The 13,655-nt window shown below is 36.3% G+C and overlaps 1 protein-coding gene across 1 annotated transcript; it reads right to left on the bottom strand.

Moving 5' to 3' along the window:
- Positions 1–2,278: 2,278 nt before the first annotated feature.
- On the bottom strand, positions 2,279–11,494 carry LOC123554325 (inactive pancreatic lipase-related protein 1-like). Its single transcript, XM_045344406.2, has 8 exons — positions 11,117–11,494; positions 7,487–7,715; positions 6,780–6,899; positions 6,410–6,535; positions 5,022–5,258; positions 3,847–3,961; positions 2,919–3,101; positions 2,279–2,408 (listed from the first exon to the last, which is right to left on the bottom strand). Exons 1-8 carry the CDS (start codon positions 11,456–11,458, stop codon positions 2,333–2,335), a joined length of 1,428 nt encoding a protein of 475 aa, XP_045200341.1. The 5' UTR covers positions 11,459–11,494; the 3' UTR covers positions 2,279–2,332.
- Positions 11,495–13,655: the final 2,161 nt, after the last annotated feature.

Genomic DNA, 13,655 nt, shown 5'->3' with positions numbered 1-13,655 from the left:
CGTTCGTTGGTCAGACCACTCATCAAAAAGTCAGATCTAGATGCATATGTTCTGAAGAACTTTAGACCTGTCTCTACTTTACGTATCTAAAATACTTGAAAAGGTAGTCGATACTCGTTTGAAAAGCCACAATTGTCTTTGAACAGTCTCCACGAAGAACACCAGTCTGCATACAGAAAATTTCACTCCACTGAGACTGCATTGTTGAAGGTTCAAAATGACATTCTCAACTCCCTTTATTAAAATGATGTAACAATGTTAGTGATGCTTGACCTATCAGCTGCTTTCGATACCATCGACCACAAGACACTATTGCACCGCCTCCATGACCACTTTGGTATCGCAGTGAAACCACTCGAATGGATAACTTTATATCTTAGCGACCGCTACCAAACTGTGACCATAGGTAGTGAATTGTCAAAACCAGTGCAAATGAAATACAGTGTTCCACAGGGGTCTGTTCTCGGTCCAAAATGTCTCACAAGTACGCTAAACCAATTGGTACAATATGCAAGAAACATGGACTAAATCACCATTTTTACGCCGACGATGGGCAGCTTTATTTATGCTTTAAACCAACAAATCCGGTCTCTCAGAAGGATGCTTTACGCTGTGTGAAAACTGTCTCGTGGAGATTGTATCGTGGATGGTCAGCAACATGTTGAAAATCAATGCCGATAAAACTGAAGTCATTGTATTTACCTTTCAAAGAAACGAAAAACATATTGAATCGGTTTCTGTGAAAATTGGAGAATAGAACATTAAAACATCTAAATGTGTAAGGAATCTTGGTGCTTTTCTAGACTCCAAAATGAGCATGGAAAAACATATTAATTCAGTTTGTAGATCAGGATAAGGACAGCTACATTGTACGTCATATAGGCCGTATCAGGACATATCTAAATGCAGATGCCACAAAATCGCTAGTATAATCACTCGTCACTTCACGCCTTGATTATTGCAATGCGCTCTTGTATATTGTTTCGAAGTCCTTGCTGAATAGACTTCAAAATCTTCAGAACACTGCAGCTCGAATCAATACGAGAATATCGCGTTATGATCACATTACACTGGTCTTAAAAAACTGTATTGGATACCAGTTACTCACAGAGTTGACTTAAAGATTCCAGTTCACACATACAAAGCATTGCATGACCAATCACCGATCTATGTTAAAGACTTGCTAGAACTCTATCAGCCAGCAAGAATTTGAGATCCAAGAACAACTCAAAACAACTACTTGTTCCAAAAAGCAAAACTGTGAGGTACGGCGATCGTAGTTTTTCGTCAGCTGCGCCGAATACTTTTCTGGCTATCATTAGAGATGCTAAAAGTTTGGATGCTTTCAAAAGATCATTAAAAGCACACTTTTTCTTCAAGGTCTATTGAAACAACTTTGTACTGGAAAACAAGCTGCTGTACGACTGTGCAGTAGAAGTTATTTACTGTTGTTTATTGTTCTTTGAAATATCTAGTATAATTAATATGTAGAGTCAAACCTGATACTAGCTAACAACCTTTTAATGTTGAACTATTATTTAAATATATGTTTGTGTTGTATTGTGTGTCCATTATCATTCTGTGATGTAGTCTGTACAGCGCTTTTGAACGACGTTTATTTTATGGATGAAAAGAGCGCTATAAAAGTCTGGTAAATAATAATAATAATAATAATATATTTGATACTTTTGTTGGTTTTTATACGTTCAAGCCCTTCAGTGAAACCGGCGTTGTGAAAGTTGTTCACAAGTTCCAATATTAATATATATTCTGCTAATTACAACTAGGAAATAACATATTGTTTCGACCGGGAAATACGGATTGCAATAACATTTACACTTAATATCATATTCATTGCTGTAATGCTGTACGTGTATTGCAGAAACAATTTGAATAATTTGCCAAGGTACAATGTGTAAATACACAAGTTTAATAAAGGTTTCCAGAATTCTACATGGAGTGGAATCTAAGTTTGTTGTATTGATTTGTAAAAGTACAAATCTAACTACCTCTTATTAACATGTAACAATTGTTATCATATAATAATAAATGATTGGAAATAAATCAGTTATATATGTACCTACTTAGTTCAAACAGCAACGATATATGTCGTTTGGACTTCTAAATACACATGACGCATTGAACTGTGAAGCCTCGTGAGTAGACCTAACTTTATGAATTTATGAATATTTTAAAATTTCTATTTAAAACTACACATATCGTATAGGCTCCTGAATAGAACCGATATACTTAAACTAAAACAAAACAACACACTTCATTAAGCCTTCTGAATAGACTTGATTTATTGAATTTTATTACAACAAAATGACGTTTAGCATCCTGTATGGGAAGTGACTGTTTGAGGGTGTCCAGAGTTGAAGCGGTGCTCGTGTGCGCAGAATGTTGTTCTGAAGAAAATAAAACAGTTCACGTTACACATTGCTTAAAAATGTATAAAATTATCTGTCATCAGTTCGGTAACAGCTGCACTCACCTCATAAACAAAAACATTACGTTGTGTCGCTTTTTTGTAGTGCCGTGATGCAATGTCGCGATATCGTGTAAATTCTACGCGTAAACCGGTGCGAGACAACGGCAATGCAATTTGTCATAACGACAATACAAGATGTCATTAATGCATTGTAACACAGCATTTCGACAATATGACACGACTTTACGATAGTGCTACGCAACATGTAACAATACGACATGACGCGCTACATTAAGACACGACAAAACCGTTATAGATCTAACGACACGTCAGTACAATAGTACTGTCGCGATGTCGTAAGGTTTCATTGAGCACTGAACTGTCGGGTTGCTGTTGTATTGACTAATGTACCGTATTGCTGAAATGGCGTGTCTATTTGTCGTTCTTCGGTCTAAACCGGAACATGTGACAACCTTAACAGACTTACTTCTGGGATGTTTCAGCTGGTTCCACTACGATACTGTGTACTCTTACAGACGGAGCAGCCAAAACACCATGGAGATCACGTGACTTTACGTACTCAAGCTGTACTGACGTCACAGTTCCGATATCAGTGTGTGTAGATATGACATGTTTCTCGTCATCGCCGTGGTCGAGGGAATGCATTAAACTGTAAATAAAAATTGTTTATTCAAAGTAATAAAACAGAGTTTGGAGACCAGATTAACCTTTACCATGCTAAATTTCAAAAATGGACTGGTCCGTCATTTAATTTTGGCAGTACCACTTATTATTCAAAGGGATGTTCACTGAAACTTCACTGACTAAGTAGTGAACAGTGCAGACCATGATCAGCCTGCATGGACGTGAAATCTGATCCTGGCCTGACAAAATTGTTTGCCACTAGCAGGCTAAAGGTTAAGAATGCAGTCTGTTGTCATACAGATCAAGATCAAAATCGATCACTCAGATGCTAGAGTTTTAAGGCTCGTCTCCCAATAAAATAATTTATTTACTGTTTGGATTCAAAACCTACAAAACTTATACGCCAAACTTCTCCGTTATGTTGATATTCTTGATGTTTTAGATTTTCGGTTTTATATTTCAAACTCTTCTGTTTTTGTTACCACGGAATGGCATTAGGGGCAATTTTTGTTTTATTTTTGGAAATATTAGGTGGTCCAAATAAGACATAGAAGTTATAACAAATAAACATTTGGAAAAAAGAGAATGTCATTGGTCTTTAAATTTTGTAGAAAATATGACCTTCGCACAAATAAAAAAAAGACATTCTGGCTCTAAATGAATCCACATGTCACCAAATGAAGATCAATTGTTCGGTCCCAAACAAATATTGCAGTTTAAGAAAGTGTTTATTAATAATGTATCATTTCTGAACGAAAGTAATGACTAACCTTTCGAATTTGAGTGGTTCCGATTTGCCATTTGTACCAACAAGGGTTATGATAAATTCTCCATAAGTATGGAACATCCGGTCAGACATACGGATATCGATGAAATACTCGTGACCTAAATATAACAGTTATCTGTTTGTGACATAATATGTGAACAATCGGATCCTTTGCATTAAATTACAAGCACATTGTTAAGTTGGTTCGGTCCTTTCATCTGATCAAAATGAAACTTGTGTAAAAGGGGAGGGGGCTCCATAGTAACTTGGAATCACTTGTCCCTCGCCTCTGTGGCTTCCACTCTTTCAAGCGAGGATAGCACCCAATTGGCCAACAACAGATCGTTGTTTCTATCCAACCGCCAACTTGTGCTTTAAATCATGCCCGAGTGGGCCTCAACTGTCTTCTCCCAACATTAAAGGCTGGATAGTTGCTTTTTGTTTTTTGTTGTTGTTGTTGTTGTTTTAGGGGTGGGGGGGGGGGGTAACGCCGTTTTTCAACAGTATTTCAATCATGTAACGGCGGGCAGTTAACCTAACCAGTGTTCCTGAATTCTGTACCAGTACAAACCTGCTCTCCGAAAGTAACTGCAAACTTCCCCACATGAATTATCAGAGGTGGAGAACGAATGATTTCAGACACAATGTATTTTATCAAATCGTCACGGAGAACATACGCCCCGCCCGGGGATCGAACTCGCTACCCCGAGATCCGTAGACCAACGCTCTCCCTACTGAGCTAAACGGGCGGGTATAGCGCTTACAACTACAAAAACAATACAAACACAACATTTATACAAGCACAAAATGAAAGATTATCAAGCAAAGAAATCAATTATGGCTAGCATACATGTTAGCCATTACTTCACCTGCAAATTTACGTCATGTTTGATTTATGAAGACGAATCATGTGTTCGGAATGCTTCAAAGAAAACCCACAAGATTACGTGAAAATGAAATGTGGGGATAAGTGTTTTTCGGCCTTGAATCTCATGCAAGCAGTCCCCTTTTCTGACGGACTAAGCATGATAGGTACAAAAGAGAAAGGCATCATTATGCCGACGAAAAGAGGTATTACATGTACAGACTTTCTAGACAGTTACTTCGTTTTACAAAGGACTATACTGCACGGTGTAACAATTTAGTACAATCTTCAAAATTGTGGATTTAAACTCTTACCACAGTACGGTGCTTGCCCGGAAGTACTAAGATAATAGGTGCCCCGCAGATCATTATTTTTATCCGCGTCATATCCCATCGAAGGACATCCGCCAGATGGACAGCCAAGACAACTTCCGGCTTCAAAAGCGTCGCCGCTTGGACAAGTATGTGCGTAAAATTTACACTGGGAGTTTATAGATTCCATAAATAGCTCCCTTGATCTAGAATGACTGCATGTGATTGAGTTGGCAACACCTGTAATTACAAATAAATATAAGTTTATGGGTACACTCAGTCTGGTTTCCTCTCTTGTTCAATGGCCCGGTATTCATAAGTAAGCATATCAATGTAATAAAAGTTGCGTTACCTTACAAGTGCATCTCCATCATGGAATTAGTGCTTTTGTTTGGGGGATAGTAGACTTGACAAGGGCGGATCCAGGATTTGGTGTTGGGGTGGGCGCAACTAGGGGTTCCGGGGGCATGCTACCCGGAAAATTGTGAAAACAATGGATCCATCTGGTGCATTCTGAGGTACATGTACTTTATTTGTTTTTTTAAAAGGACAGGATTTGTGACAAAATCAACCCAAATAACATGCTATTTATATTCCACGTTTTATGACTTGTCAGACTTATTCTTGCGGAAGTATCTCACAATGGAATTTCTTAGCTAGGATTTTTATGGGGAGGGGCTACCAAGGGCTATGAACATAGGAATGGTAAAGAGCTTTATAGGAGCTCATGCAAACTTTGTTGGATTTTTATAGTGCGAGCGAGAAAAAATGCATATTTTATATATTTCACCTAGAACAAAAGACAAATTACCTATGCGAGCGTAGCGAGCGAGAAAATTGCATATTTTATATTTTTCAACAAGAACAAAAGACAAATTACCTATGCTCCGGCGATTTTAGGTGGGGGGGGGGGCGCCTCCACCCCTGGATCCGTCCTTGCTTGATCTCAATAACATTCTACTACCCGAAAATAGCCTATAGATATGAACATCTTGTATGTAGTCATAGTGGTACCTACCATGTACGTCAAATTAAATTGAGAAGTATGATACAAACTGCTAAGTGACAAACGTTGTTGACGTTCAAGTCACTGCTTACACCTCGTTATGGGGCTGTTCCACAACGTAACTCGCCATTTTTGTTATATTTCATTGAAGCTGTTCAACAACTCTACATTCAAACCCGAAATTTCAATATCACCAAGGTATTTCAATGAAATTTATCCGATACGCAAATTTTACTGCTAAGAAACGTTTTGCACAAAACGAGTAACACCGTTATAAACGTTCGACGGTATATTCTCGAATTTAGCATTCTTCTGTGATTGGTTGAACCGGAAGCTGTTTGCAAGCCACTCAAGTTGGTACCGGTATATAAGATTAAGTCAATACCTCCTATGGATCCCTGTATAATACTTCCTATAGCACCTGAAGCCGGTTTTTCGGCACATCCGGGTTGATGATCCCCTCCATTAGGGTAGAAATCAACATCACCAACTGCGTCACGGGTTCCGTATCCTAAAAATGGAAACAAAACCTATAAAACAAAACTCAGCCAAACGGTCGTTATTTTCATTTTTGTTGATAAATTTCTTGGTGACATAAACATGAATGGTAAAATAATCATTACTATCGGCAACAATTGATAACTTTACATCAAGTCTGCGCTCAAAATCCATGTTCTCCAATCTGAGACGTAAATAGATCTACCACATAATAATATTTTATTTGGCCATATTCTATTAATTTAGATACCCTTTACCTGACAAAAGATTGAATTTAGAAGCGTCTGTATGTATGACGTCAACAAAGTCAGCATCCGAGGCATCAAGACGCTTGTCTAGAGGTCGTCCAGTAAATCCAGGGTCAGCTGGATCCAAACCTGTAGCAAAGAGTAATATTTCGCGGGTTTTTAAGGATGTTTGACCTTTATAAATTAAGCGAGACCTTACAAGCGAATGTGTTAGCCATGTGTTTGTATCTCACAGTTATACGTGTTTCTCGCGATACAGAAGGTCAAACATAAAATGTACTTCACACAATCAAACTGAGGTGAAACAAACCGGCAAAAATTCCTGTGTTACACGTTACTAATTATAAAGCTATAGGAAAATAAATAAACAGAATTTTAAATATCTAATACAGACGATATAGAAGACGTTTAGTAGAGGTCCGGTATTCAGCAAAAAATGGCCGTAACATGGTAGCGTATTAAGAACATAAATAAAAGGTTTAAAAAGTATTTGATGTCGTTATATATATGCGATCATTGCGTTAAGTATTTAACGTTAAGCCGGTATTATGGTGACTTTTTAACTAGTCTGTGCCTATATTATTATGAGAAGTAACGGCAATACTATTTTTCTAGATGACAGGGCAGTTCGCTCGATCCGTGTACAAATTAGCTTATTGTTAGACTATTTTCATATACTTAATTATTCTAATAAATGTAATTTGTAAATTTTATACCTGTTATACGTCCTAAGTGTGGAATAGCATGTCCAACGTGACCGGCTGTTTGTGCGCCAAGACTGTGTCCAATTACGTGCACGTCAGCGTAGTTAAGACCGTGGTCGTCGTGGAGATATTTCAACAGTAGCGCGGTTTCTGCACCAACTACAAACGTGTTTGCAGCCGCATGTTGGTAGTCGGTTTTTGATCCGTGACCCCAGTCGACAATTATTACATTGAAGTCACCCTGAGGTTTAAAGAATAACCTGTAATTGGGTTACTGGGTAATATCTAAGGTTACTAAGTACGAGAGACACGCGTACGAACCTTTTTCCTTTGCAGCCTCACACCTGCTTAAAACGCAGTGTGATCCGTGATGTAAGAGCAATTTGGTTATTTGCTATTTCATTGTCAAAACGTCTAAAAAATCCAAAAGAATTCATGAATACTGTTGCTTAAAAACGACTGATGATTTGAATTTAAATAATTCATATAAACTTTCTAAATGCGACTTGATGGCACCTTTTGTGTCTTTGTGTGCCAGAGGCAAAGGCATAACAACATGGCAAATAAATGGCATCGATATGACATTTAGCACAAAAGTCTATTAAAAGAATAATTCGTGAGTTCGCCCATTTAATAATTTTGTTTCAAGGTGTTTTATTTCGTCTAAACGCCATGACACGACGGTACAATAACCAGCAGTTTGTCCACCTTTCATGTCCTCCTGTGTTAGTGCGAAAAGAAAAAAAATATCAAAGGATCTATAGACAGTAAGAAGTAATTTCTGTTTCTAAAATTGCACTTTTTTCTGAAAATCAATACCAAGTAATTACTTGTATTTCTTATTCAGTGAAATACGTAGTTTTCATACGAAAAATAAAAAGAACGAAAATGTGCAGTTAATTTTGGTCATTTAGTTTAAATAGCTGCACTTAGTGCCCCAGATACGCTGATATAGCAACTTTATAGGTAATCAAAACGTGACTCGATGTAGCACTTATAGATACAAAACCATGACCTTTTACTGTCCTAAAATACGGTGATAGTACTTTATAGACATACTTATCTCCTGAAAGTTTCGTTTTTTTGCTTTTATTTTCACAGACAGAGTTATGTTTAGTTCTTAGTGCATTTGCACTTACTTGTAAATCCCTTAATAATAATAAAAATAATAGTAATAATAATAATGATGATGAAGATGATGATGATGATGATGATGGTGAATTAAACGAGGACATACATGTAGTCAGCCTCTAACAATTGTAACATACTATGCGTAATGGACTAGTTTTCGTGGATTTCGTTTTTGCGTTAACCCGTAAAATCACAAGTTCCCATTCTTTTATCTTAATAAGTTGAAATTCACGAATTTCTATCCCAACGAAAGAGCAGTTTAGTCCAAAAAAAAAAAAAACAAACAAAAAACAACAAAAAAAACACACAATTTATACCTGCAAAATTAAACGATTTTACAGGAAAGGCTGACGTGGAAAAAGACAACGTTTTTGTGACCAATCAAATCAAGTATCATTAAAACCGTATGAAGTTTTTTTGAAAAGGCAACATTAGAAGCTGAAAAGATGTACATGTGGTTAGAATAAAAATGATCTGAAATCTCTCTGTTATGTACGGATGCCCAGATGGGACAAATGTGTGGTTTGTTATAAATCGCTCGCGATATTCTCTCGTTAACAGAAGATAGTATCTCTTAGCCATACGATAACAAACCCATGGCCGCGAGTTACTGCATGTATCTCGTTCCCACCGGTTAGTGGAAGATGGATTACAATGTATGTTTAAGAAGCAACAACACTGTGACATATATAAGATGTTCAATAATATGAGGACGTTATAAAGGGGGGTAAATTTGTAGATAACCATGTTACGACAGAATTATTAAGATACGAATTATACACAATCAAATAAAAAAGTAGAGACTATTATAAAGACAGTGTCACGAAGTACAGTTAGTAAGAGTCAACTGAAAAGTAACTGTGCAGATAATAATGACTGCAATTTTGTGAAAAGATATAGATAAAAAAGACATTTTCTAGAAATTTCAATATCTGAGAATTCATGAGTAGGAGATGAAAACTTTACATCACAGTAATAATATGATGGATGGTGAACAGAAAGCTATATGAAATGGAGACGGATTTTGAATATATAATCACGAGCAATGTATTTCATGTGGAAATGGATGTAATGACATTTCAATCCAAAAGGTCTAACCATCCAACCAAAATTATATAAAATAACCTTGTCAGAAGCTGACAACAGGCGTCACTGCTAGGGCGTGGCCCGGTAGAGAAATATTTGATTAAATTTGCTTAAAGAACTAATACAGATTTTGTGTAATTAATGGTTACCAGAATTTGTCTGCATTATTTCATTTTTTTATGTGTTTAGAAACAAGACCCGATTTGGTTCTAAGTTTTGCCGACGTTCAGGTTAATGGTAATGTACAGTGGTTGTTTCTTATCATCGAGTTTTCAACTTAACGTTCATACTTCACAGGTTATTGCTCCTCCAAACATATTTAAAAAAATATACGAAGTTGTTCGAAAACAAGCAGGAGAGTCTATCTAGAGAGGTTTTGTGTTAAGTAATATACATTTCAGTTTTATTAGAGAATGATTGGCATTTTTTTTATCTAACATCTTTTAACACAAATGGCGGGACAAGTAATTTTGAACAGACGGTTTTCAATTATTTTCAAAATCCAGGCTCAAAAAATACCATTAACTCGGCGTACACAGCGTGAATATAAGCGAGTGACATTACTTCGTAATTAAAGAATATTTGCGCTGCAGTCGAAAAGGGTAAATCTCCGTGTGTGTTATTTCATTTTTATATTTTGCAAATAAGCGTACATTTGGTATCACTACCTATTGTGGCTGAATGATTTTACGCTATTTGAAGAGCATTTACGCAATGTCAGACTGACTTTCTACATGTGACAGTCATAATGATACATGACTACGCAGCAAATATATGCTAGTTCGCCCTGTAAATTGGTTACTTAACCAAAGTCCTAAAGGTGGGGTTCAGTAAATATGAAGGACCTTATTTTTCTCACCGGATCGAACCTTTTGTGATTTTTTGTGCCTGACTTCAATTACAACAGACTGGTGATAATAATATTTATACATAATTAACAGACAAAAGAACCACCTAAAGATAGTAACATACACTTACATACAATGCCAAAATTATTTGAAAATCAAATAAATCCACTACAAACCCTATATTTCGAACATAATATACGAAACTCCAACTTCTAGTTAGCGTCTTTCAATTTTTTCAAGTCTTTCTACAGTACCTTAAGATTGTTCAAAGGGGTGTATAAACAAACGGCTCTGTTTCATGGTCCGTCAACTATATCAGTTTCTATCAAAGCTGAAATAAGGCGAGATATGTGGGATCTTTAACTGCACTTATCAAATAAAATCTAGAAATTTCAGAAAAGAGTAACTTTCTTCATAATTTGATATTGCCCTACGGACCAATCTGCAACACTCCAAAAAAGTCACAAATAAAAACAAAAATTCAAATGTAAGAAAAGACGTCTTTGTAACATTGAGCGCAAGAAACTCGGCCATAAGTGTTAACAAGTTACATGCAATAAAGAAAATAAAGTCAGACCTTCTTAAGAAGCTCGCTTGACATTTGTGGCATCCATGCTGTTGATCCGGAGTCGAGGTATCCGTGAATAAGGACCTTTGTTTTCTTACTGGAATCAAAATGTGTCACCCAGCCGCTTATCTGAGACTGATAATGCATCGACGCTAGATTGAAAGAACTGCTCGTGCCTCTAACGTGCAGACGGAATGTGGTCGCGATTTGATCTGGTGACTGTGGCGCAGGGATATCCGCGTACGAAGAAAAACAGCCAAGGTTTGTGTAGCATCGCGTATCTCGTGCTTGTATGCTATTAGCAGCGGCAAACTGCACGGCACTTAAAATCACGAGCCACGAAACCACCATTCTGATGTTCAGGACGACTATGATAGCGGAATACAAGAAGACAAATTTAAATTTAACACATACGAAATGATTATCTTATCAGAGAAAATGAATTGTGCCAAAGTCATGCATGTCCCGATTTTGGAAACATTTATACGGTCAGATACTATTTAAAACCTCCCAAGGTTACACTTGATAAAATAGCCGGAAAGCTCAAATATTGCGTCTTCAAACTATTTGTAAATTATGCTTAAAATCAGAACATGGAAACATTTTAGCTGCTGTCAATTCATAATGCCTTATCTGAGGCCAGAAGACTGTTATTATCCCCAGTGTATAAATTTCTGTGTTAAAGACTATTTTTATCATGTCAGTACATATTTATCTTTTTGTCAAAATTAGGAATATACTTTTTTGTAAATTGTTCGAGTTTAATGTTTTTAGCGCGTGACAAATATAGCAATATTATGTATTTTAGATATTGAAAACGATAAGAAATACGGTCACATAGATATGTATACATGTAATGTCAGACATTTCTTCTCACATTTAGAAATACAAAAATTAACAGGTATCTTGTTTTATGAAAGTTTTATTAAGATTCAAGTGGTATCATAATAAATATGCCATTTCATTAAAAAGCCCTTAGGCTATTATTACAAATGAAATTGAAATACTTGATAAGCTATTTAATATCGATCGTTAAAATCTTATCTAACTTACATATACATGTATGTTATAGCTATTGTCTCCTTCTTAAGGACATTCTATCTCATAGATTAGTTAAGAAATGCATTCAAGTTTCGTATACTTAGAACAAAAATGTTCAGTTTGTAATTTTTCTCCGCTTGTATTTTTATTTGCTATTTTTTACAAACAGCTTTGTTAACCTTTAGCCTGCACATCCATGCAGTCTGATCATGGTCTGCACTGTTCGCTATTCAGTCAGAAAATGTTCAGTGAACACTCCTTCGAATAATAAATGGTATTGCCCAAATTGAATGATGGAACAGTCTATTTTAAAAATTTAGCAGGCTAAATGTTAAAAAAGACATATCAAGTGCCATAACTCCACTGAAAATCATTGAACCAGAACATGCCGCTAATATGTATAACTAGGCTTGGCATTTATCTCTCCTATAACCTTTGGTGGAAATCCGCTACATAACGTAAGAGAAGTGGCCAAATCATCATAAATTTGATGAATCAAGGACCATAACAGCACTGAAAGTCAGCGAACCGGATAATGCCAGTGGTATGCATACTGGGGCTTGGCAGTGATCACACCTGTAAGGTTTGGTGGATAGTCACTAAGTAATAGAAGAGATCTTGACGAAATATAATAAAATTTGACGAATCAAGGGCAATAACTGCACTGAAAATCATTGAACCAGAAGGAAATCCCAGTCGATATGCACCACTAGGCTCGACAATAATTACTATTGTGAAGTCTGGTGTAAATCAGTCCATTGATGTTGGAGGAGTTGCGTGGACAAACTTTGTGACATACGGACAGACGGGCGGATAGACTGAGAGACAGAAGGACAGCACTAACTAAGTTAAAAAAAATACCATGATTATTATAAATATCTAGTTCTTAAAATTTTTTTCAAACCGAAACTACTTATAACTGTGAGCTTTTACCATACAGTGTATTTAATTTATCCGGGAGCGGCAGATAATACAGAAACATTGCCGGTGCAACTCACAGAGATATTTTAATGGACAGTCAAAATTGTGTATCATCTCTGCAAGTCACACCGTCATATTGGTCAGTATTCTGAACTGTGCATAACGTAGATAGCGTGATGTCATCCGACATCGTGGGGTACAATCTCGTGAATTCGTTGTAGTGTTAGACTATGGAAATTTATTAAGGGGACGCATACTTTGAAATTAGAAAAAAGTGGGTGGGGTATTATAAAATTTACCTGCAAAAAAGTACAAGGTTTTGGTAAATGAAATGAATACTGTTTCAACTGTTATAAGTACACAAAGGATTGCTCACTAAAATAAAAATGAGAAAAACTGAAACAAGAAAGTTATTGTTGAATTACATAAGACTTCTTGTGTACATTCAAAGTCAACAATTAAGACTTTTTGGTGCGAAAGTAATAGTGCTTCACTTTGTCCAAACATTTATCAATGTCCTACAGATTCTAATTTAAAGAAAGAATGTGAAATAAGTTCACTGTCTTGCGTTTCATTTGGCATATGT

Source organism: Mercenaria mercenaria, chromosome 7, assembly GCF_021730395.1.
Source record: "Mercenaria mercenaria strain notata chromosome 7, MADL_Memer_1, whole genome shotgun sequence".
In the NCBI taxonomy this organism is placed as follows: domain Eukaryota; kingdom Metazoa; phylum Mollusca; class Bivalvia; order Venerida; family Veneridae; genus Mercenaria; species Mercenaria mercenaria.
Note: the sequence above shows the minus strand (reverse complement) of the source record. Positions and strands in the feature narration are given on the sequence as shown.

Excerpts from the sequence above, each read along its gene's own strand:
- LOC123554325 (XM_045344406.2), bottom strand. The coding sequence starts at position 11,458 with ATGGTGGTTTCGTGGCTCGTGATTTTAAGTGCCGTGCAGTTTGCCGCT. Across the intron at positions 6,900-7,486 it reads ACACTTAGGACGTATAACAG|GTTTGGATCCAGCTGACCCT; the intron begins GTATAAAATTTA and ends TCTTTGCTACAG. Across the intron at positions 5,259-6,409 it reads TATACAGGGATCCATAGGAG|GTGTTGCCAACTCAATCACA; the intron begins GTATTGACTTAA and ends TTGTAATTACAG.